Below are 23,166 nucleotides of genomic sequence, written 5' to 3' on the forward strand. Positions count from 1 at the left end.
CTGCAGTAATGGCCAAATTATTTATTTAAGCATGCAGGTTCATTCTTGACCTTAACTGTGTTAAAATATTTTAAACTCAAGGCTGACTTACTTTTTCCAGTGTTTTCACATATCTCACAGTCTTCTTTCAAAAAATAAAGGTGAAAGCTCTGTGGAATGTGGTTGAAACAGCCAGAAAGTGTTACCTTGAGCTTAGAATATTTTATCACAAACTATTTGTGGTCTTTTCTACTTACTTTTTTATTATACTTAAATTTTAAGCCTGTACAACATGCTTTGACAATACTGTACTTAATTGTGGTCATGCCAATAAACCACCAGAGTGGGAGGGGGAGAGAGAGAAAGAGAGAATGGGAGGGAGCAAAAAGTTATCAGAGAAAGTTCCTAGTTTTTGCTCTTGTGCTGAGCAGTGTGTATTTTTGTAGCTTCCTCTTCTAACCCCTGCAAACAGGAGTAGCGTAAGAAGGAGGGAGAAAGTGAAAGAGGGAAGGGTGGTTGAGTGATTATGTGCTAAGGAGGTGTGTGTATGTGTGTGTGTTTGTGGAGACTCTCTCTCTCTCTCTCTCTCTCTCTCTCTCTCTGTCTGTACTTTAAGAGCGTTTCCACTTCAGCCAACATCCTGAAGCGGGCCGCGCTCCACTCCAGCCTTCCTCTCCTCTCTCCTCCAGACCAATGCATGGACTCCAGCAGTGGCAGTGAGGAAAGCAACTTCTCAGAAGAGAGATAAATAGTGGGAGAAAAGTCTGCTATTGGTTTCCTGGACTGAGCTGCACGTGCTGGCTGACTGTTGGAGTCACAATAGGAGGCAATCCTCTTTTCCTGTGTGTGTGTATGTGTATTTTTTTTTTTTTGTGTGTGTCTGCCTGAAGAGACGGAGCACGAACTGGGCTGAAGAAGACTTTTGGATGCAACAGCACAGAGGAGGACCAGCCAACAGAGGAGAAGGGAAAGTGATAAAACAGAGACAGGCGTGGCAGGAGTTGGACTGAGAAGACAGGAGGAAGACAGAGTCAGATTCTTGAGGGACAATTTAACAAGACAGAAAAAGATAGCAATACGGGAAACTCACCTGACCTACTTGTCTGCTCTGCCAGTTGGAGCAACCTCTTTCTTCCCCTCTCCTCCCTCCCTCCCCTCTCCATCTCTTTCCTCTGACATGGGCTGCCTGCTGGCCCTGGCCCTCGCCTACCTGGCCTACCTGCTGGCTGCAGTGATGGGCTCGGAGCGCCAACAGCACCGCGTGCAGCACGGTCCCTGCAGCTACACCTTCATCCTCCCCGAGGTGGAGCACTGCCATCCCTTAAAGGACTTCCAGGTCACCAACACCCTCCAGAGGGACTCCCCGCCCGAGGCCGAGCCTGATTTGAGCCAGTCCAGGCGAGGTAAGGCCCAAAAGGAGAGGCCTTCCTGGCAGGAGAGGAAGCTGGAGAGTCTGGAGAGTGCTATGGAGAATAACACCCAGTGGCTGCAGAAGGTAAGAACTGTTAACTTAAAAAACGATTTCTTCATTGTGGCGAAAGATATTCTTACTGTCACTCTGTCTTCTTATCCTTTTCACATACCTCATTTAAGCCTGCAGACCTTCAAACAAAATGCAGTTGGAAAAGAAAGCACAGGATTGTCCATGGAGTACACTCTGTGATAACATTATCATTATTGATTTCCTGGATGCTTGCTGTATATCTGGCTCCATGACAACACCTGGTGAATGAGTGTGTATCTGTATTTAAGGCCACTAGGATGCCAGAACTCCCTGTTGCATGTGAGAGGAGAAAGACAAGATGAAATGAGTTTGCTCATATGAGGCGGTGCCAAACATGTCTCAAGCTGTTAGGACCTTCTAAATGAGCATATTCCCCCCAACAGGCAACAAGTACACAGCAACTTTACTCTTGACTCTTGACTTGATTTATAAGTCAAATTGGGCAAAAACTCTACACTACACAAAGTTTAAATGAAAATATAACACGCTTCCTCTGTGAAAAAATGTTGTTTATCTGTGGGAGACACATTTCAGCATGTCTCCTTGCTGGGCTGCTGGCCTTTGCAGTTCCATTTAGCTTGGATTATGACTGACTAAAATGAAATGATGCGATTAAAAGTGGCTTCACAATAGTGTTTTCATTGCTAAGGTCATCAGGGCACACAATCAGTGTGGGGCCATTGTCTAGGACAGACTGACTGACACGCCACCCCTCTCCACCCGTCTCTCTATTCTTGTCTGCATCTCCCTCAGAATATTTATTGTGGACACTAATCCTCGGGCCGATTATAAGCGTTGTGTTGAGTGTTTAGATTGGCCAACTGAGGCAAACATGCTAATTATATTTCAGGATTTGAAAATGGGGTATTATGAATGCCAAAGCTCTTCCTGCGCTCCTGTCATTTCCCAGTCTCACTCACCACAGAGTCGTCTGTGTTTTTCTGTTCTTCTCCTTTTTTCTTTTGACTCTCTGTTCCTCTCGATCCATCTCCTTCACTTCTGGACACATCTGGACTGTTCTGCAGCTCTGGAGTGATGAATGTGTCTCATCTCGCACCTTGACTCATCGACCATTAGATCTCAAACTCTCTGTCTGTCTTCCTCACGCTCTCCTGACACACAGTCGGAAACACACGTATGAAAACACACACACTCAATTCCCCTGTGTGCACTCTGTCTGATGCTCAGTCTATGAACTGGAGACCTAGCTTCCATGGGAAGCATCCCAGGAGGCCACACTGTATCTGTGTATGTGTGTGTGTTTAAGAGACAGAGACAGACAATGATAGGGAGTGAGAGTGCACACACTTTTTCTCATGCACACAGCGCATTATTCATGCACACAGCCTGCAAAGCATAGGCTGTATTGTTAAATACAAAAGCATTAATTATTGCACTCATCCTGGGCTTATGCTTTGTAGCATCTAGTCTCACTCTCTCTGAACCAAAATGTAATATCAACAGTCATGAAGGAGATGCAGTTTAAACAACCCCCCCTCCCCCATTTACAGAAAAAGCTCTGCTGACACATACCTTGCTCTGTTGCCAGACTTCGTCCACACAACGTCTGGAATTAACACAAAGACACAACCTTTCAACACGTTGCCCCCACCAGGCGACAGTTGTGCAGAAAGTATCGCACAGTAAGTGTAATTTGAACGTAAGCACAGCACGACCTTAGAGAGTCTCTTTCAGATATGCACGAGGGCATACTAACCTTTGACCCTAGATGGCAAAGCCTCTTCAGCACCTTGTGGAGCTCATTAAGCCTATCTGCATAAATTTGGAGAGAAACGGTTGATGTGCATGCGGAAGAGCCCGAGGCATGTGGGTGAAACGTTGTACGATCGCACTCAAAACTCCCCCGGGATGTTATGACCATTACTGCGAGCCTTCCACCCAAACTTCTTGAAAGAAAACACACATCCACACACACAAACTTAGGAGCGCACACACTAATCTACCATGTTCCGCAGAGGAATCTCTGAGTGGAGGAGTACAACAGGACTGTATTAATGTACTTCTTTGTTGTTTTCTTTTGTACTGACCCTCCAATGCAACACCCCCCCATCTAGTCCCTTTTGCCTTCAGCTGCCCTGAGGGATTGGCAAAAGAGATGTGAGCATGCTTTTGTTACTACTTTTAACAGCCTGTGCAGATTATGCTAGTGCAGGAATATTGCATAGAGATCAAGGTGACTAGGCAACCCTTGGTGAACCTGATTTCCTGGCCAAGTAATATTTCATCAAGCCAGTACAAAAGTACATGTCACCCACATCACTCACATTATCCAGTTGGACTCCATTTTCTTTCCTTTGCTTAAACACACACCTTAAACATGCACTTTCCATCTTGAACAGTTTCAAACTATTTTTGTTGTCTTTCATACTAATTATAACAAAACATAACTTCTTAGTGACCTCTAGTGGTATCCTGGCATGCAGATTCATTGTGGTTTTATTTGGCCGAGGTTTTGCTATATCTGCGTCAAACATGGCGGGGTGAATGTACTATGCTCTGAGCTAAATGTTAATGTACGCATGCTAACATGCTTATGTTTTGCAAGTACTGTGTAATTTTTTATCATATTAGCCATCTTAGGTTTGCACATTACCATGCTAACATTAGCAAATTGGCAGTAAACACAAGGTACAGTTGAGGCTGATGGGAATGACTCTGGTTTGATTATGAACCGAAGTATTGAGCAAGATGAAATTTTTACTTGATGGTTCTGGATGAAAAGTTGGGGAGTCATCAGTTATTACAGTTCATCCTGAGGGGGACAAGAAGGCCTGTATCAAATCCATCCAGTACTTATTGAGAAATAAGTATTGGATGGATTTGTCAATCTTATGAAAGCACTAGAAGAAAATCCAGGGGGAAATCCAAAATCATTAGGATTCATTCTCTGGGTATCATGAATCCTGATATATTTCACTAGATAAGTGAAAAAATTGGCCTGCTGTTGGCGCTAGATAAAAAGTCGTGGGGGGGTCATGAAAATTATTACAATCCCTGTAGGTACAAAACACATTTGAAAAAAAATAAATAAATAAAATGAGAAGAATGACAATCCATCGAACATTTTTTTGAGATATTTCAGTCCCAACCAAAGTGGTGGACTGCCTCGAAGCCTCCAGCATAGCTAAAAATTCAGCAGCAACATATCTCAGAAACAGTCTCCTGGTTACTCAGGAACCACAGAACATACTGTCAAACATTTTCATGGGGACAAGGAATTAGCTGAATGTGAATGAAGTTAAAACTGTCCACAGTGAGATCTGTGGATCGTCCAGGAATTGTCTCTTGAGAGAGATGTTACTGTTGATTTTTGTAAATGTCCTTTTACAATGTCGTGGACCCCACAAACAAAATACCATCCTCCTCCACTGAATTAGGGCGAAGGCAGAAAACCAAATAAAACCAATCTTCATCTCTAATGAAAAGTGCACGTACATTGTGTTGCGCATTTCAACCAAGTCATCAAAACGTTTCATCACTCCCGTCCCTCACAATCATACCCATACTGATGTGCCTCAGTCCATCATTGCTATTTGCCGGAACACCCAGCAGATATGTTTCCCCCATCCTCTGTAATTGTAGCTGAGAACAAATATGTCTATTGGCTCGACAATTAAGATATCAAGTGATACAACTCCTATGATTTTCTCAGCACTGATCCCTCCTCTGTCCCTCTTAGACACAATAAGACAGAATTACACTACATCCCAAATGTGATTTATCTGGCTGCGTAGTGCTGCGTATGACAGAGCTGCAATTAATGCAATTGGCAGTGGGAGATGGAGTGTATCAAGACCTCTGGATTGAGCTCTATCACAGAAGGCTGTAATGGGAACACTTTGGACAGGCAGCTGATAGGGGCTTCAATACATGAGGTTGATTATGATGCAGGGATCTTTGGTTCTTCCTTTGGAGTTGGCTTTAATCCGCTTGGTAATCTCTTCATAACCTTCGTCATGGAGGGATTTTTGCTGCTGTCTTAGTCGTCCTAAAGTAGGGAACTGTGAGAGACGGATTTACAGACCAAGAGGGAGGAAGAGGGAGAGTTTGAAAGAAAGAGGGAGTTAGTGAGAGAGATCAAGAGAAAGTAAGAGACAAAGAGAGAAATATTACTAGCAGGCAAACAATTAATTGCCAATTTATCTCTATTTGCCCACTTCAGGATCAGGATTTTTTATACTTCATAATAAACAGACAACCCTCTCCTGTGACAGTGCATTATCATAATCCTATTCCTCTCTGAGATGGGCATTTGTATTGGAAAAAACAAACAATCTTAGTCTCATTTGTATTCTCTTCGATTTTTGCAGATAGACACTCATTAGTTGGATAATTTTGAGTGCTTTGTCCTCAGAGACTTCATTTTCCAGTCATGTGGTTTAACGGATAAAGTCTGATCTTTTCTCCTCAGAAAAGCCATAAATATTAATGCTCTCCGGTTCGATATTCTCCTTTTGCCTTATTGCAGAGGCACAGGCCATTGCCCGTTTAACATCAAACAAAATTCCATCGTTCACGGCAGGAAAAGCCAAATTTGTCTTCCCGATGCCGTTTGCTCAAACCAACCACATTAATAAGAAAATCTATTTATTGGAACAAGATGGATGCCGTCCTATTTTTACTCCTGCTGTAACATATGATGAGTTTTTGCCAGTGCTTCTTTCTTTGAGCTTGTGATTGATTATAGAGTGTAAGCGATTATCCAGCACATGTGAATATTGTGATGTCAAAAACCTGGAGTATACCATTGCTGCTCTTCTTTCGTCCCACTGAAATGCCTATATATTGCATCATTTCATTAATGTGAGCTTGGTATTTGCCTGAGGTGGACCAGCACATGAATGGATGGATAGATAGGTGGCAAGACTTTTGCAGTGCCCTGCGGATACTGAATTCTGTGACTCCATCACAGTACCTGAGAAGATCGAGGTGACAAATACACATTACTGTGAGGTTACTACATCAAGTTGTCAGTGGATATATAGGGACATTACTTCCTAAAATTTGATGACCACAATCTGACATTGTGGATAATATTCCCAGTGTCTGCTTCTTCTCTTTACAGCTGGAAAATTTCATCCAGGAGAATGTGCGCTCAGGAATGGAGGAAATAAAGAGAAGTGCAGTACACACCCAGACAGCTGCCATGCTCGAGATGGGAACCAACCTGCTCAGCCAATCAGCAGAGCAGACTCGCAAACTGACAGACGTTGAGACCCAGGTGAGTCCATCAGGAAGGACTGGACTGAACCAGAGATATAGTTTTTGCAGCCAATACAAATGAACAACTGTGGGGATCACACCCATGCAAAAACAAATGATGTCACTTGCGAAACGCTTGGCGAGTAGCTAATTAAATGTAAATCAGATGTAACCCGCTGAGAAGCCATGCCCAAAGGTGGCGGCAACTGCTTTAAAACAGCTGGTATTTGGTTCTACAGGCGCTGATTGACACAATGAGTTGAGCTCTGCATCTGACAACAAGCCAATTAAAACATAAAGCTCAGTAGCACAACACAGATGTGTCTTCAATCATGCCACTGAGCTGTTATTACAGACTGGGCTTGTTTTGGTCCTCATGCTTTCTTTTTCCCTTATCAAAGTTGATATGAAACTGAAACCTGTACAAACATTTGAGCTGCTTTGTTCAAGCTTTTGTTTCATCTGCAACTTCAAAACATGTCACAGGTGCGTGTGAGATAATTCTTGCTTGGTTTTTCATTGTTTGATCAAAGAATGAGCATTATGAGCTTTGTGATGTGCTGAGCAACACTGCTTATCTTCAAGGGTCCTTTCAATACATTCAGCTAGTGGGCACCCTTTTTTTTCTCAGTCTCTTCATCAGTATCTCCCATCACTGCCATCCATCCTTCTACCTGCACGCACGATGACAGAGTTACTCTTCTGTTTTCATCAATCTGTAGGTGTTAAACCAGACAAGTCGCCTGGAGATCCAGCTGCTGGAGTACTCGCTCTTCACTAACCGGCTGGAGAAACATATTCTCCTGCAGACTCAGGAAATCTCACGCCTCAGTGATAAAAACAGGTGAGCACTCACACTTCAAAAGATTATTCAGGCAAGGACATTTCAGGCAGTGCTGTTACATATATGCACTTCATTTTTAGATCCATTATGTTAGTTTAAGTCTTAGTAGAGGAGTTGGAGTTAAAGTGTTTTTTTCACTTTGCTCTCATTTTTGGACACCATGAGGTCATGTTGTGCAATCATTGCTGTGGTTGGTTTTGGTTGGTTTTGGTCTTTGCTACCCATTACTGCAGAACTGTGTCTGCCACAATACTGACTTTTTGTCTCGGATTTCCTGTCAGTGAGCTTTTAGTCACGGCAGGTGGCGCTATTTTCTTTGCCTCCCTAGCTTATGCTTTACTGATTCCAAGTGAGCTGTGCGTGGCTGCTGTAGGAAACATAAAATGCATCACTTCCTGTGAACCAAAGAATGTTTTTTCAGGAAAAAGCTACTTCACACAAAACATAAAGGCCTTCAGAAGAGTTGTATACTGGGTCTTTACATGTACATGAATCAAACCGGTCCTTCTTACACAACAACTGGAAAAGAGTATGTTGAATGACTCCAACAAATGTGAACAACAGGGCACTTAACGACAGTATAATGCGTATTGTGCAAATGTGTGTGTGTTTGCCAGTGAGCAGGCAGCACGCGTTAGGAGGGGTTTCCCATTCTTCTCTCTAGGAACACAAGGTCAAACTAGGGCCAGCAGGGGTTAAGGACAGGGTGCCGGGCAGAGTGAAAGGGAGCGGGTGTTTTCTATCTTTGTACGTGGCTGTTTATCATTCCATCTGTCTGTACCAAGTGTGACTGGAGGAACACAGTGCCCCAGCTCCAACACCTGTTACACATCTGGCCCCTGCTTGGGCCTGCTCTGACCCTTTGGCCCTTGTCCTTCAAGTTGGTTACATGTGTCTGACATGAAAATAAATGAATACATCTTCACAAGGGTAAACACCATGACAGGACGCATGAAATTAGAAAGGTCATAGTGGATTTGCAGCCAGGCAGCTGTGGAGTAAAAGAGAACTGAGGACTGCAGTGGTTGTAGGGGGCTACTGCTGCTGAGCCTGAAGGGCATGGAGCCAGTTTTTGAACCGCTGCCAAACTAAAAAGAGCAGAGAAACATGTTTGTTTTCATAGGCATTACATGTAAAAGCAGTAGGATTGGCAGGAAGTGCAACACATTGAAGAGACAGGGTGAGAGAAGACTAATAGCAATATCTATATTACAGTAATAATAAATAGCACAATCATAAGCATAACAGTGTAATTGCCCAGGATGCAATGTGATCCAAAATGCCATATCTGTTCTGTCAACCCCTCTATTTAAACATTGCTGTGCTGGTTTACTGCCATGCTCTAAACTTTGACTGTTCCTCAAAGTAAAATATACACAACAGAGAATGATTTGTTAGTTTCCTTTGCCACATTTTTTGAGTGTTTCCCCCACAAAGCAAATATCAAATGAAAGTGATGTTAAAAATGATTTGAATTGATCCAGCTTTCCTTCTAGGCCACATACTGAGTTGCTGCTTAACGTCTTAAAGTGGGAGATTGAGGATACATGTTTAGTGTAGCAGCTGCGTGTGCACAGGGCTGAAAAGTAGCTTGTTCAATCTGGGTGGCTGGATTGTTTCAATAAATAACTGCTGCAGAGTCGTTAGTCAAAGCCATAAAGATCAGGCTACGGGGATTTATGATCTTCATTTGGAGGTGGGGGTGTGGCACTTGTGCAGACACACACATACACGCACAGACACACACAATGTCAGACTGTTGCCTCACGGCCATGATTGAGAGGCTTAGCATGCAGGCCCATCTGCAAGTGCTGCTGCAGTACAGGTGTTTATACGATGTTCGCTCAATGAGACTGTTGTGTTGATATCTATTAGTCATCCTCATGCAAATGCGCAAGTCTGTGTAACCTCCACTGTTAAAGCTGGATGCTGAATGGATGGATTCTCCTCCTGCACCCACCCTGTCATAGCTTCTCCCACCATTCAATCGAAAATGCATCTTAGCACTTGATAAAATATTATGTTTTCAGATTTTAACTTTTCTCCAGTGCACTGCAAAAAAGTAGGTCGAATTCTTCTTCTTCTTTTTTTTTTTTTTTTTTTAAGAAAAACAAACAAAAGTCAATACTATGGTCAACAAATTTTTTTGCTGTTTGACAGTTTTCTGGAACAGAGGCTCCTGGCACTAGAGTCTCGGTACGGGAGGGAGCTACAGGGCTTGCAGAGCGAAAAGCAGCAGCTTCAAGAGCTTTTGGAGAGGCAGAGTCGACTGGTCAGTGAGCTCCAGGGTGAACTCAGCGGCTCCACGCTCAACAGCACCTTACTTCAGAGACAGCAGGCCGTGCTCACAGACACTGTTCAGCAGCTGCTGGGAATGGTCAGCCACTGCAATGGTAAGGCTGAGGGGTTTACTGTTTTTGAAAGAGCAAACTGAGCTGCCAACGTTATTTATTTTAAGCAAGAGATACAAATATACATAGGAAGAGAAATATTCAGGAGGTATAAATGAGATTAACAAATATTAGTCAATTGTTAACACAATTTCTATTGCATTCCTATGAGTCATTACCTCCTCTAAAAAAAAAAAAAAGACTCATTAACAGTATCAATAAGCACCAGAATTTCATTTAGACAAAAAGGAGATCTACAGTATTTCAATTAATGAGGATAGGATTTGTGATTTAAGCTGAAAAAAAAAATCCATTTTACATGAAAGTATTACCTAGAGCAGCCTGTAATTCAAATCTCAGACACAATGTGTACATGTATGCACTACAGACGTAGCGGGCTTAAGCGGGAGCTTAACGCTACAAGAGCGCTCACATATGGGGTCGGGATTTTGTGTGCAGAAACCCATAAGGCTGCCATTTGTAAACACATGCCTGCCTGTTTTTGCAGAAATCTCCAATATGCCCAAGGAGGAGTCTCTTAGCTTCAGGGACTGTGCAGAGATCCTGAGATCTGGAGTGACAGAGAGTGGAATATATAGCATACGCCTCCCTAACTCCACCCAGACTGTGAAGGTAGTAAGGCTTTAAAGGTCACTGGCCTTTTCTTGCAAATATCACTTAACTGACTGTGACATGAAACTTTTTTTTTGGTAAGACATTTCATCCAACTGTCTTGCAGTATTTAGTACTGGGATCATTTCACTTGTATTAACTTAACAGGATTTTGCCCAGCCTGTGTAATGTAAAGCTCGCACACACACACACACACACACTGCATAATGACATTCAGAGGGCTTATCATTATTTTTTGGACTGCAGTAAACACTAGAAGGACAGACTAGTCTGAGGTAATGGTAATTTTCTAGGGTGTTTGGTATAGAGGTTGATGGAAATGCCATGCAGGGTTTCAGAGAGCTAAAATAATAAGCAACGGGAGCATTATGCCCCGCAGGCTTCATGGTGAGTGAGTGTACACTGCTGAATGCAAAGTCAGAAAAGCTTAAGAGGTACCTCCGCTGACCTGAAGGCTATCCTTTCTTTGAATCACAGATAGAATTCTTGGCTTCATCCATTTCACTTTCAGAGCTTACGAGGGAAGAAAAAAGATAACAGTGAAATGTTTTTTGTTTTTTTTTGAGATTCATTACTTTCAGTCTAGTTTGCTGGTTGGCACCGTCTCCTCCTGCCTCTGTTTTCCCCTGTTCTTCCTCATCATTTCCTGTGGGCAAGGCAGCCAGGTGTTAGGCACTGGTGCCATGTGTTTCCTGCCAACTAGGGCCAATGTACGTTTCCACTGATGCAAGTTAGTACTCCCCAAATCATTGCTGCTTTCAGTCTATGCCATCTAATTCCAACGTGGCTGGCAAGCTGGTTGGCTGCATAAAAGTGAGGCACATACAAATTGCCCTATTTTCAAAGCAGAGTGCGGGCTTCCTCAGTTGAGCCAGAGACAAAAGGCATATACATATGTGATCTATCCATGTTGTGCATCCATCGATCTTACTTTTAATCACCAAGGTTATGAATAATGATGTTTTACAGACCAAATAATTCACAGTTTGGATCAGTGTTAATTCTTCACAACCCTGTTATGCATACTTTTGAGAGCTACACATGCACAGGGCTCATAAAATGAAACACATTAGGGCTTTTTTTTCCTAAACACATATTCTAAAGTAACTATTTTGCCCCAAGGAAGCCCCTTGAAAATAATAACTTTCAAATTATCTTTTTAAAAAATCATAATAATGCATAAGTTGTCTGGATTTTTGCATTTTATTGTAATGGATTTGGCCTTAAATGACTCTTGCTGGCTAATAATGAGTGAATTTGGAGTATTAAGTACAGATCTGGTCTAAATCAGAGTAACAACCACTTTTGGGAAATGACTTAAATTGAGATTTCTATTTCGAGACCCTGTTTTTGTATTCAGCGTGATACTTTTAAGGCCACAACATTGGCTTAATGTGCCAGTGAATAATCACAGCATATTGCCAATCTGCACTGTTTTCTGAGGTAAAAGACCTGAGTGCCTTTTGACCTTAATTTAGCTTTACTATTACTGGGAAAGTGCTGGAAACTCTCATTTCATTTCTGGCAGAAAATAGCCAGTTGAGAGGTCGAAATAGAGAGACCCCTTGGGATTCTGTCCACATACCAGCATCTATACTGCACGGCTCTTGAGACTGGTCAGGGGGCTTAGTTTGGTGGACGAAAATTCACGCAACCGGCCAAGCAAATCAATTCAGGTTCATCAGTAATTATCCACACTCGAGGCTGGAGAGGTTGGTTGGTATCGAGTCAGAAATGTCAATGACAATATCTATAATTTGAGGTGACAACACTGTAGAGAGAGTCAAACATAGAGCCAAGGAAAACCGACATAGTCCGACCCTGTAGCCTTGAGGTATGCTAACTGAATACACTTGTTTGATTAAAAAGGGAACTCAGTTACAAAAAGCATCTAATCTTACCACCCAAGGGAGAAATTCACTGTGAATTAATCACAATACCTAAGGGAAGTTGATATATGTCCAGTTAAATACCTTCAATATGCAAAAAAAAAAAGGTCCCTTAACAAGTCTATATTTCAAGTGCATTTCATTCCTGTTTATTCTTCCAAACATATCTACATATGGCAAAATGTACAGCCAAGTAAGAAAGAAAACAGTGTGTGGAAACAAAAACGCAGATGCCTCCTCCTCAACCCCAACTCAAGGGGATAAGAACATGCTGATATGTTAGTTTTTCCTTCCCACCTGGGTCATATCATTGCATGACACCCCGAAATGTTGGGCTCCCCCCTTATTCCTGAGGCTTCCAAGACATCCTTCAAGTCAAGTAACAGAGAAGCTAAAGTGTGTTTTATTTCTTCTTGTCATTTCATGTCACTTTTTTTCAGCAGACCACTCTGGTGCTGCAAAGCATAACATCTTGAAATTAATATCAGTCAAATGGCTCAAAACTGAAACAAGGAGTAAGGCTGGATATTTGTTTAAAAAATGCTAAATACTGGTACCACTATGGTACTGACACCAAAACATTCATTTTATTTTTTTATTGTATCATTTTTTAAAATAAAAGTCTTGTTTCCAGCCACGCTGGGTTAGGGTTCAGAAAACAAGCTGTGATAAACCCACTGTACACTACCTACACAGCAACAAGACATTTAGAGACAAGCTGATTAATACAGTGGAATTTTTAGCTGCTGCAGATACAAAGGAGAGTTAGTATTGGACTTACATGCACTAGGTGGCCCAAAACAAAACTCTAAATCAATTCTCTGTATCTGTACAATGTGTACAGTTATTAAGGGAAATGTGTGTGATATAAAGTGATGACTTGTCAATGTTGTTTACCATTTATTTTGTTGCTCCCAAGTTGCCAAGAAAATCCATTGTTGCTGCTTTTAAGTTAAAAGGTTTCCTGACTTACAGCTGGAAATATCTAATCATTGACTAGAAAAACAAGCCAAAGAATCTGACCGAGCATTCAATTCCAATGTTCGACTTTGTTCGGTACTCAAATTGACTTTTTGTTACCTAGCCACAAGGAATAGATGCTTGTTGTAATTTTCCTTTCATTCCAGGTGTTCTGTGATATGAAGACTAGTGGTGGCGGGTGGACGGTGCTGCAGCATCGAACAAACGGCTCCATCAACTTCCACCGTGGGTGGAGGGACTACAAAATGGTGGGTTCTTCAGACGGTAGGGCTAGTGCTATCAGCATAGGTGGTATGGATCAGTATTGTGGGACTGAACAGGAGGTTCCAATAACTAACCACGGGTGGTTTGGCACGGAGAGGCGTGGGAGACCGGCTGGCCTGTGATCCCAGGTGACCTGTGGTTGTTGTATTTGGCCGCCCTCATGTTCTCTACCACCTCCCATGTTATTGCACCTGCTCGCGCTCCCTCTCTCTGTCATACTCCCACACACCCATATACACACGCTCAAGAACAAACACACACACACGCACGCACGCACGCACGCACGCACGCACGCACACACACACACACACACATCAGGTACTTCAGTGACCATAGAGCACTAATGTTTGTAGCCAGCCTTTAGATCTCAATTGCTTTCCTGCAAAGGGAAATGTGGTGATGAGAGTAACAACATTTCCAAATGCAAGACCCATAAAACAAACTGGATACGGTACAATCATACACAAAAGACCATGGAGTTGCTCCACTGCTCTGACCAAATCAAGCATGCACCTTTGGCTTTTGTTTTGTTTCTACTCGCATCCAGATAATATTTTTTCTCTACCTCATTACAAAGTTTTCTCAATAGAATCAACATTTTGTTTGAGCATTAGAGAAAAACATATGCTTGTGAGCCATTTTGACTGTGTTAAATTACACACAGAGCAAATGAGAGAGGCTAGTTTGGGTTTTTGATTGAGCAGAGCAGCAATTTATCTCTCACGCACGCCAACAAATCAATTGCCACAGCTTGGATTGGAAATAAAATGCTGAGAGGACTGTGAAAGAGTGAGAGCAAGGGCAACAACAACAACAAAAAAAAAAGCTTAAAAACCTCTTTCAAGAACAATATTTTTACAAGTGGATGATAAATATTTGGCTCCAGCTGGGGCGTGGGAGCACAGGGGCCCTGTAGATGGCAGATAACGTATGTACTAAAATGCTTCACTGCCCTCCAACCACGCTCCATATTCTCAGAAACTGTGGTCAGTGTTGATCAAATGTTGCACCCAGAACTGCTAGTCAAATGATAAACGTTCCAAGGCTCTCACTGTATATTTGCTCTCACTTAAGACCAATGACGAAAAGAGAGTCTGACAGCTATACAAAGTGACTTCTGAGGTAAACAAGGACAAAATGTGTCCCTCTTTTCAAATGGATAAAGACTGTTTCAACTCTGCAGAGGGAGAGTTGAATTATTCACCTTGAAAATGCCTTGAAATGTTATAATGCAAGGAATCAGACTTATGTCTATTGACTGTCAGTTAACATATGCATTCGAAAATTAATTTGGCCTTTTCAGATTGTGAGTCCACCTCTCACATCGCCTGCGTCAGTCAAAAACAAACATGGTATTTCGTACTTTGACAGCTCTCTGTGAGACTCATTAATCGAAGCCATATTACATTCCCTCCTCTTAAGCCGTCTCTTTGAATAGAACGTTGCATGTTATTATCATTTCCCTGGAGTGACGATGTCCATTCCCACTGCGAACCATTTCTGTCAAAGCCATCACGCCCATGGCACACGGTATCTGTTTCCATTTAATGCCGCGGTTTCCTTTGTGAAATCATATTTGTATTACTGCACCTTCTGCCTGTTACCATCATTTAAAATTGCCTCCCAACTCTGTTAAGTGAGTCCTTGACATTTTCCTAGTCTATACATGTTTCTTTCTCCATCCAAGACAAACAATTAACAATACTGTGAGCAACTTTTAGTTGCACTGAGTAAAAAATAGTATTAAAATAATACAAGAATTGAAAATAGATTAATTCTATCAGACATATTACAGTTATGCTGAAGAAATTAGAATTTGAAAAAAATTGAGAGTCTGTTTTCTCAGTGTCCCTTTCAGATGCTGAGCTTTTGTTATGTTAGCTAACATTATTAAGTGTTTGAGGGGGCAAGCTGTTGCTCAGCTATAAATCTGAAGGTAATTAAAATCATTAATATAATGTATAACTGAGGATTGTGGTCAGATAGTGGTGACGGGGATCACTGTCGCAGTCGTGCTCTCTGGCTCCAACTCTGTCTGTAGGTGTTCAATTTGGTTGAAATCTGGTGACCAGAAGCCACTGCCTCTGGTTCTCATCAGTTTCATACTCATACATCTCATACTACATATTTAATGACCTCCGGGACAGTATGGAAGCATCTGCATTTGTTATATTTCACCTGCTCGTATCTGCCTACAGCATACCATTAAATGTCCTTCTTATTTCCTATATTCTTTCTCATGACATTTAGTGATCATTCAGTGTAAGTTAACGTCAAGCTCTAAAGCTAAAAACAAACACTGGATCAGTCCACAAAGCCAGTTTTTATTTTACTTTAAGTGTTCCAAGCCCAGACAGAGCATTGGTAGGTTATTAAGGTAAATTAAAGTCTCAATTGACTGGCCCCTTGCTTTGGGAGAAGAGTATTTCACTTCAGAAACTCAGAGGGCTGCCTCAGGCCATCAAAATGATGAATGTGACTTTTTAAATTGAGGTCCATTTTCATATTAACTCCAAAAACATTTGGCAGGTCTCCGGTAAAATCATCCCCCTCGTTAGATTATTTTCTTGTCCTATTGTTTCTCTGTCTTTGTGTCTAATCCAGGGTTTTGGAGATCCGTCTGGGGAACACTGGCTGGGGAATGATATCATCCACAAGCTGACCAGCTCCCAGGAATACAGTCTGCATGTCCAACTAAAAGACAGAGAGGGGAACGAGGCCTTCTCACATTACGATCGCTTCTACATAAACGGAGAGGATAAAAACTACAGGTAACCACACAAAATAAAATATATTATTTGGTTATTTTAGCCAGTTTTTCATTATTTATTCTGACTTGTAATGATGTAATGCTTAGGTTCCCTTTTTTGAATTATCAAATCAATTGTCTAAGGTGTTTAGTAATTAATAAGACAGCACAAGATTTGACAAAAGTACTTCTTATAAAATATTACATATTAAATATATATTAACATTATTAAATTCTTTCACTTTTTCAGAAATCTGACATGAATAGGACTGTAATGAAGGTGCTTTATTTCAGTAAAGTGTTTTATTAAGAGCCTTCTATTGTAAAAGGCATAATTGCAATGCAGTAACACCCTTTCAATCGTTGCCTTCCCTTTGGGTGTGAGACTCTTAATATTACGACAGATTAGAAACCGTTATCAACTTTCTATTTTCTTATTCTCTAAGCTTTCTTATCCCCGAGCACTGCAGTTAAGGAACCACTTGGGCCATCTTTAAGAATGTCATTCAAAATGATGAGCTCAGTGGAGGGCACGCAGCCACTTTCGTCTGCCTCCATTTTTCTTTTCCCATCACCACTGCTACCGCTGCCCCTGAAAAATCCCCAAGGGAAGCCACATCCACTGGAGTATAAAAGGAACGCTCTGCAATACCTGCCCCTGCCAGGAACTGACAACTCAAACAAAGCTCCCCGGTAACCCTGCAATCACTAACAAGATTATATGTGGGTGTGCTGAAGCCATGCTCCCTCCAAAACAAGACAGAAATAAAATATAAACCCAAAATAGTTCAGTTAAGATTTCACATAAATTCACAGGAGTCTGCCCTTGTGTTGTGGAAGTTTATGGTGATTGATGCTCTGAGAGATGACAAATCATAATCATACGTGGGTGTGTGCTTTCCAAGATCCCTAATAGTGCAGCAAATTGCATTTGCCTGAGTTTGTTCCACATAATTAGCGCGATGAAACTGAATGTTTCACAGTTTTGCTGTGGGCTACACTGTGTGAGGTGAAGCACCTGAATGAATATAATCATCTCTGTAGGTGCTACCTCTGAGATCATGTTCTGTGTAACCAGTTCAATATGCACCAGCTTTACTGGCATTCTGAAGACGCTGGCTTCTTCTGAGGGTTTCTATTATAAATCCCAGGCCACAACTATGGCGCTATGAAGCTAGTCAGCGAAAGCAATCCTCCTCCTCAGCTGCATCCCTGTGCTCCCTCGAGCAACACTGAGGTCTTCACCTAAAACTCACTAACATTATTCATACATTAATCATCAGCATGACAGACCGCTTTCCCCCTCTGAGTTAACCAAGAATAGCTGTTCTTATAGTAAAACTAATGGTAAGCATTCCTCTGAACGTAACAGTATATGTTTCATTAAAGGGTAAAATAACAATATAAAAAGACAGTCACCTTAAAAAAAGGATTAGCCTGGGGTTTGTGGTGTTGCTAGAATTGCTGAACTAATTCATCTGGAAGTCATGGCTAATGCAAATGTTTTGGAGAGTAGGAAGAGCTGGCACGGGGCACAAGCCACCCTTTCCAATAGGATATCCTGTAGCTCTGTGGTTGTCATCCTGTCTAATTTGACAGTTTTTCATATTTTTCTCATCACCGACCCATCATGAAAATAAAACAAAACTTTACAATCAAAATATCCCCTCATGTATAATTCTAGTCTCTTTGCTATTCCATCATTATTCCCGTCACCGGCACTGTCATTTCAAAGTCCCATGTCGTTGCCCCTCATGATGTGTCGTCCTGCCCTGTGAACTTACAAATTCAAGAGGAGGATTCTTCATTTAGTCATCACAGACGGCATGCCCCGGGGTACAGAGGGGGGGGGTCATATAACTCAGGAGAGTCCAGTCCTAACTAGACAGAATGACAGGGCAGGGGAGAGGCCAGACAGCAGGGATGACCTCCTCGTCCACTCAATTCAAACCAGTACTGACACACACACACACTCACATGGACGGGCAGACAGACACAGAAACACACCCACACATGCACAAACTCTCAGGGAGGCTCTATGGAAATCATTGGGTGAATCAATTTAACTTGGGCAAAAATTGCTTTCAGACTGCTTGGGTTGTTTCACAAACCACAGCATGAGGGAAAAATAATGAGAGGTTCTTTAGGTTAGTTTCTGTATCGAAGTCTGGCAACAGTGGGGACCAAGGGGGAGATGGTACCTAGTATTAAAAGCTATTGTACATATACTAAAAAGGCTATGATCTCCTACAGTGGTTTACATACAACTTCATAATCTTTGACTGTTTCTGATTTATCTTTATTAATCTTTTATTGTGCAATAATATACAAAGTTATTTTATTTTAATGCTGCACACGGGAAGAGCTCTATCCAAAAATAGACCCCTATATGCAGACACTACATGACAAGGTGCAGAGGCAGAGAAAAGGAGCACTAGCTCTTGCTCTATTTAAGATGCCGTCTATTTACTCTGTTTGCCAAAGTGGCATTCTAATGTTAGATATGCCCAGAGGCGCTGACAAAGTAAAAAATTAAAAGTGAACTACAAACTGGTTGCTAAACAACAGCATGAGCGCCCTAACCACAGAAAGTCGGACTCACAAAGTTAGATATTTATTTCAGTCTTACGGAATCACAGATCAGCCGGTTTGGCTGACATGACACAACATGACTGAGCTGTGTTCAGTTTACAACATAACATTACATGATTTCAGAGATACTGAGGTTCAAACAGTTTTCGGGCAGTAACCACTAATTGCCATTTGGAGCTGTCGACAAGCAAAGTTTCCCAACCCAGGTTTTAATAATGAAGAGAAGTGCCTGCGGCTGAGCTTTTTACTGAAATTCTTTGCGCTTTTTCCGACTGCCCAAAACCAGCCTTCATGCCGAGGGCTTCAGTGGCACAGCTGGACGGACCAGCAGTCTCACCCACACTGGCACCCAATTCAGCACCAAGGACAGAGACAACGACCAATGCACCTGCAAGTGTGCGCAGCTCGCATCAGGAGGTACGCTGCCTCCTTCAACCTGTCTCAATCTGTGTCTCCTTATAACCCATCTTGTTAAACATTTCTATCCACCCTCTTGTAAATGTCCCCGAAGTGCATTTCATTTTCCCTCTGTGCCAATATAAAGTTACTGCTGACTCACAGCTGTACATTTGGGTGTTACATTTCATGAGCTTGGATTCAATTAATTCTGACTTCTTCCTTGAACTCTCTTCCTCCTTTCCAGGCTGGTGGTTTGAGGCTTGTGGCCCGTCCAACCTGAATGGCATATATTACCCTGCCTCATCCAGTGTGGTTCGCTACAATGGCATTAAATGGTACTACTGGAAGGGTCCAAACCTGATGGCTACTATGACAACCATGATGGTTCGCCCGGCAAACTTCTGATGGCGTGCCACGTTCACGATGTCAGATTATGAAGCGAATGTCACCTCAAGTGAATATGATGAACAACAACCAGGAAGTGGTATATTTTTGGAGGAAGTTAAAGTCAGCTTCTGGACATTTTAGAGGCATGCTTTAGCAACTGCCTGGGGACACAGACAGACTCTCAGCAAATGAGTGTGGTTTTAGTGAAATCCTGAACAAGGAATTCCACTAACAAAATCTATTCACCAAGGTGCCCTGACTATATTTTAATGAGGACTGTTCAGCTGAGAGAAGGAAGGAGACAGAGTGTATGAACATAACAGATCAAATCAAATTATGCAGTTACATATGACTGGTTACTAAATCCCAAACTTAATTAAATTAATAAATGAATTAACCTTTAGAAACACTTTATAATCGCACATATTTTAATATTAAAATATGAAAACTTGTGTGTTTGTCTATTTGCTGCAAGGCAATTTTTCAGGCAACACGTCATGTAAACTGCAAAGATTCACAGATAGCTATTTGTATGGTTTACAGAAATCAGCTCATTAAGGTAATGTTAAGGTATTATATGGTAAGGTAATACTGTGTACTTTAAAAGTCTTAATTTCGCACTAAATGCTTTGTTAACTCTGTGATACGTGTAACGTCTGATATTAAGCCATAATTCTCCTAGGCAGTGTCCTGATTGTAACTTTATTCCTACAGACTGTAAAGCATCACAGTACTTCTTAAAGACTGTAGTTCAATTCATACACAATATAATGTGAGATAACGTCCACTGACTTCGATGGTTTACCACTGTTAATAAAACAACAGCATAAAGAACAGCATCAGTAAAAGGCTTTGCCCTTTGCTGTATCTTCCAAAAGGCTTCTCAGAATGAAATATCCCCGATTCTTTCCAGTCACACCTCTTATAAAACTTTATTTGTGAGAGATTTCGCTCATAAAAGTACATCATACGCTTTCACTGGTGTGATTTACTTTCAAAAATGAAACATTTGTAATAACATCTGGGAACAAAGCTGTAAATTGATTTTTTTATTTTGTTAAAACAATAAAATCATATAGTCTTTGGTGCCTATAACCCACAGTGCCAGGTGCTTGTTTTCTATGTAAGCTACATAAACTTCAACAAGCCTCACATGCTGGACTCGGGAAGTCAGATGAGGACTGCCTTGCACCATTGATCTGATGAATCATCCAATAACGCTGGCCCCAGTGGTGCCCATTAGAAAGCGGATGGATTTCACCTCGACTAACAGTGACCTGCATCTGCCAGTATACGCTGGGGACAGCAGCCGCCCCTAACTGGAAGACAACACACGAGGACGATGGTTGGCTGTGTCTACAGTGTCTGCTAATTGTTGTGCTTCATTCGCTGAAGGACAGACAGACTGCACACTTAAAGATCTCATCTCCTCTGCCTAATGCAACTCCCAAGTGTGATACATTTCTTACTGCTGCAAATGTAATACAACAGCAGAAATGAGACATTAAGCGTAATGAACTGTGAGCCAGGTCTTTGTGTTACGACATGTCTTGCTTATTCAAGAGAGCATCACGTGGAAAAAAAAAAAAAAAAAGAGAGAAAAACATTTGCTTTCTCATGATGGAAAATATATACTAAACAAAACAGGAACTCGTTCATTTCTATAAAATAAATAGCTTTTCTGTGTACGGCTTCATTGAATTTGTGAAGGACTTACCCGGGCTCAACTACCTTTGATTTACTACTCTATTAAGAAATATGCAGGAGCTGCTCAAGACGGTAAAACTACTCAAAGGGATAACAGCGCTGCTACTGTGCCTGACCGTATCTGAAATGTGTGTGTATAAATATATGATGCAATCATGCCAGAATCTGTGAGGAAACTACAAATATCATCACAAGTGGATGGAGTGCCAGTAGCTATGAATATATGACGCGCTGGTCGTGACGACAGACCTGAGCTGCATACTGTAAAGGCAACCCCCCCCACACACACACGCTAACACACTCACACACCCACGCACACACACACGCTCTGCTTGCATGCAGTGACCCCATTGCTAAACAAGTTTATTACGACCTCCAAGGGCTGGACAGGCGATAGATCACAGCGGGGGAGGCCAGGGGTGAATCCATCAAAGCGACTTTAATAAAGACCACTTGATTTGGCCTGCTGGCTCAACAGATGAAATGGCTGTGTTCAGGTCCAGTGAAGCAGACCGGAGTCTGGGCCGCATTGCTTCTCTGCTTGTCCCAGTCCCTGTTTATTAGATGGGTTACTTGCAGGTACGGAGACAGAGCTGGAGAGATAGTAACTTTAGAACTGTGTTACAATATTCTGTTATTATTAGTCTGTTGTTATTATATATACCAGATCTCACAGCGGGGAATTCCCAGCAAAACAAGGAAGAGTCTGTTTTGCAACTTCTATTACTCAGAGATTAACACAAAAACAGAATGTGTAAAATGAACACTTTCAACTAGAGATTTGATTTATATCTCTATTAGATCCTCACGCACAGCTCTGCAATCTCATACTTAAGCTCTTTGACAGGTTCATTACTACAAATCCATGCTGTTTGGACAAGAATGGCTCAAACCCACTGAAATGACTTCATTTTGAATTCTAGTAATATACCAAGGATTTCATACTGAATATCATAACAAATACCAAATATGCCATACAGGTACAGAAATTGGTTATAAATTAAACAAAACACATGAAATTTCCCTTGTACTGTCTTTAGATTTTTTTAGTCAGTGTCACATCACCCGAATGCAGCAATATAATAATGGGGAAATAATTTTTACTAATTTTGAAGCTAGGCTAGGCTTCTTTGCTCCCAAACTGAGAGTTATGGAGAGGTTCAATCAGTGCTACTACCATGTCTGTATCATAAACATGTTGGGTACAAAGAACCAAGTTTAACATTTTGAGCTTACACAGATGTGTCTTTATGTCAGTTCATGTCACCCTGGGGTCCAAAATAAAAAAAATTAATCAAATTAAATTAAACCCAATAATATAACCTGACTGTCCTGCAAAAGATGTGTTTTCTTCCATATGGTGTCAGCAATATTGTTTGTAATAAATACTCATGCCAATAAAGCAACTCAATTCAACTAAATTGAAAGAGACGGAGGGAAAGAGAAATGTGTTTGTGGGTGAGTGGAAGGGCAGAGGAGGGGTTGAGTGTGCACATACCCTTGTATATGTTGACCAGCTAATGTATATTAGCTGATGTGAACAGAGTGTAACCTGGGCAGTTTCTGCTCCGCCGGTGCTTTAAACCTCGCCAGAGAATTTATCATCCGACCCACCTAGACAGATA

At 41.6% G+C, this 23,166-nt stretch overlaps 1 protein-coding gene across 1 annotated transcript; it reads left to right on the forward strand.

Moving 5' to 3' along the window:
• Nucleotides 1-605: 605 nt before the first annotated feature.
• angpt2b (angiopoietin 2b) lies at nt 606-21,370 on the forward strand. The gene is made up of 9 exons (XM_041054208.1): nt 606-1,474; nt 6,570-6,725; nt 7,429-7,550; nt 9,711-9,943; nt 10,449-10,573; nt 13,590-13,691; nt 16,312-16,478; nt 19,335-19,465; nt 19,692-21,370. The coding sequence occupies exons 1-9, from the start codon at nt 1,157-1,159 to the stop codon at nt 19,850-19,852; spliced, it is 1,515 nt and encodes a 504-aa protein (XP_040910142.1). The 5' UTR covers nt 606-1,156; the 3' UTR covers nt 19,853-21,370.
• Nucleotides 21,371-23,166: the final 1,796 nt, after the last annotated feature.

This window comes from Toxotes jaculatrix, chromosome 13 (genome assembly GCF_017976425.1).
Source record: "Toxotes jaculatrix isolate fToxJac2 chromosome 13, fToxJac2.pri, whole genome shotgun sequence".
Lineage (NCBI taxonomy): Eukaryota > Metazoa > Chordata > Actinopteri > Toxotidae > Toxotes > Toxotes jaculatrix.

Bases quoted from the DNA above. Each gene is read 5' to 3' on its own strand.
- angpt2b (XM_041054208.1), top strand. From the start codon at position 1,157: ATGGGCTGCCTGCTGGCCCTGGCCCTCGCCTACCTGGCCTACCTGCTG. The intron at 6,726-7,428 runs GTGAGTCCATCA...ATCAATCTGTAG, and splicing joins TGACAGACGTTGAGACCCAG to GTGTTAAACCAGACAAGTCG. The intron at 13,692-16,311 runs GTGGGTTCTTCA...TGTCTAATCCAG, and splicing joins GGTGGAGGGACTACAAAATG to GGTTTTGGAGATCCGTCTGG.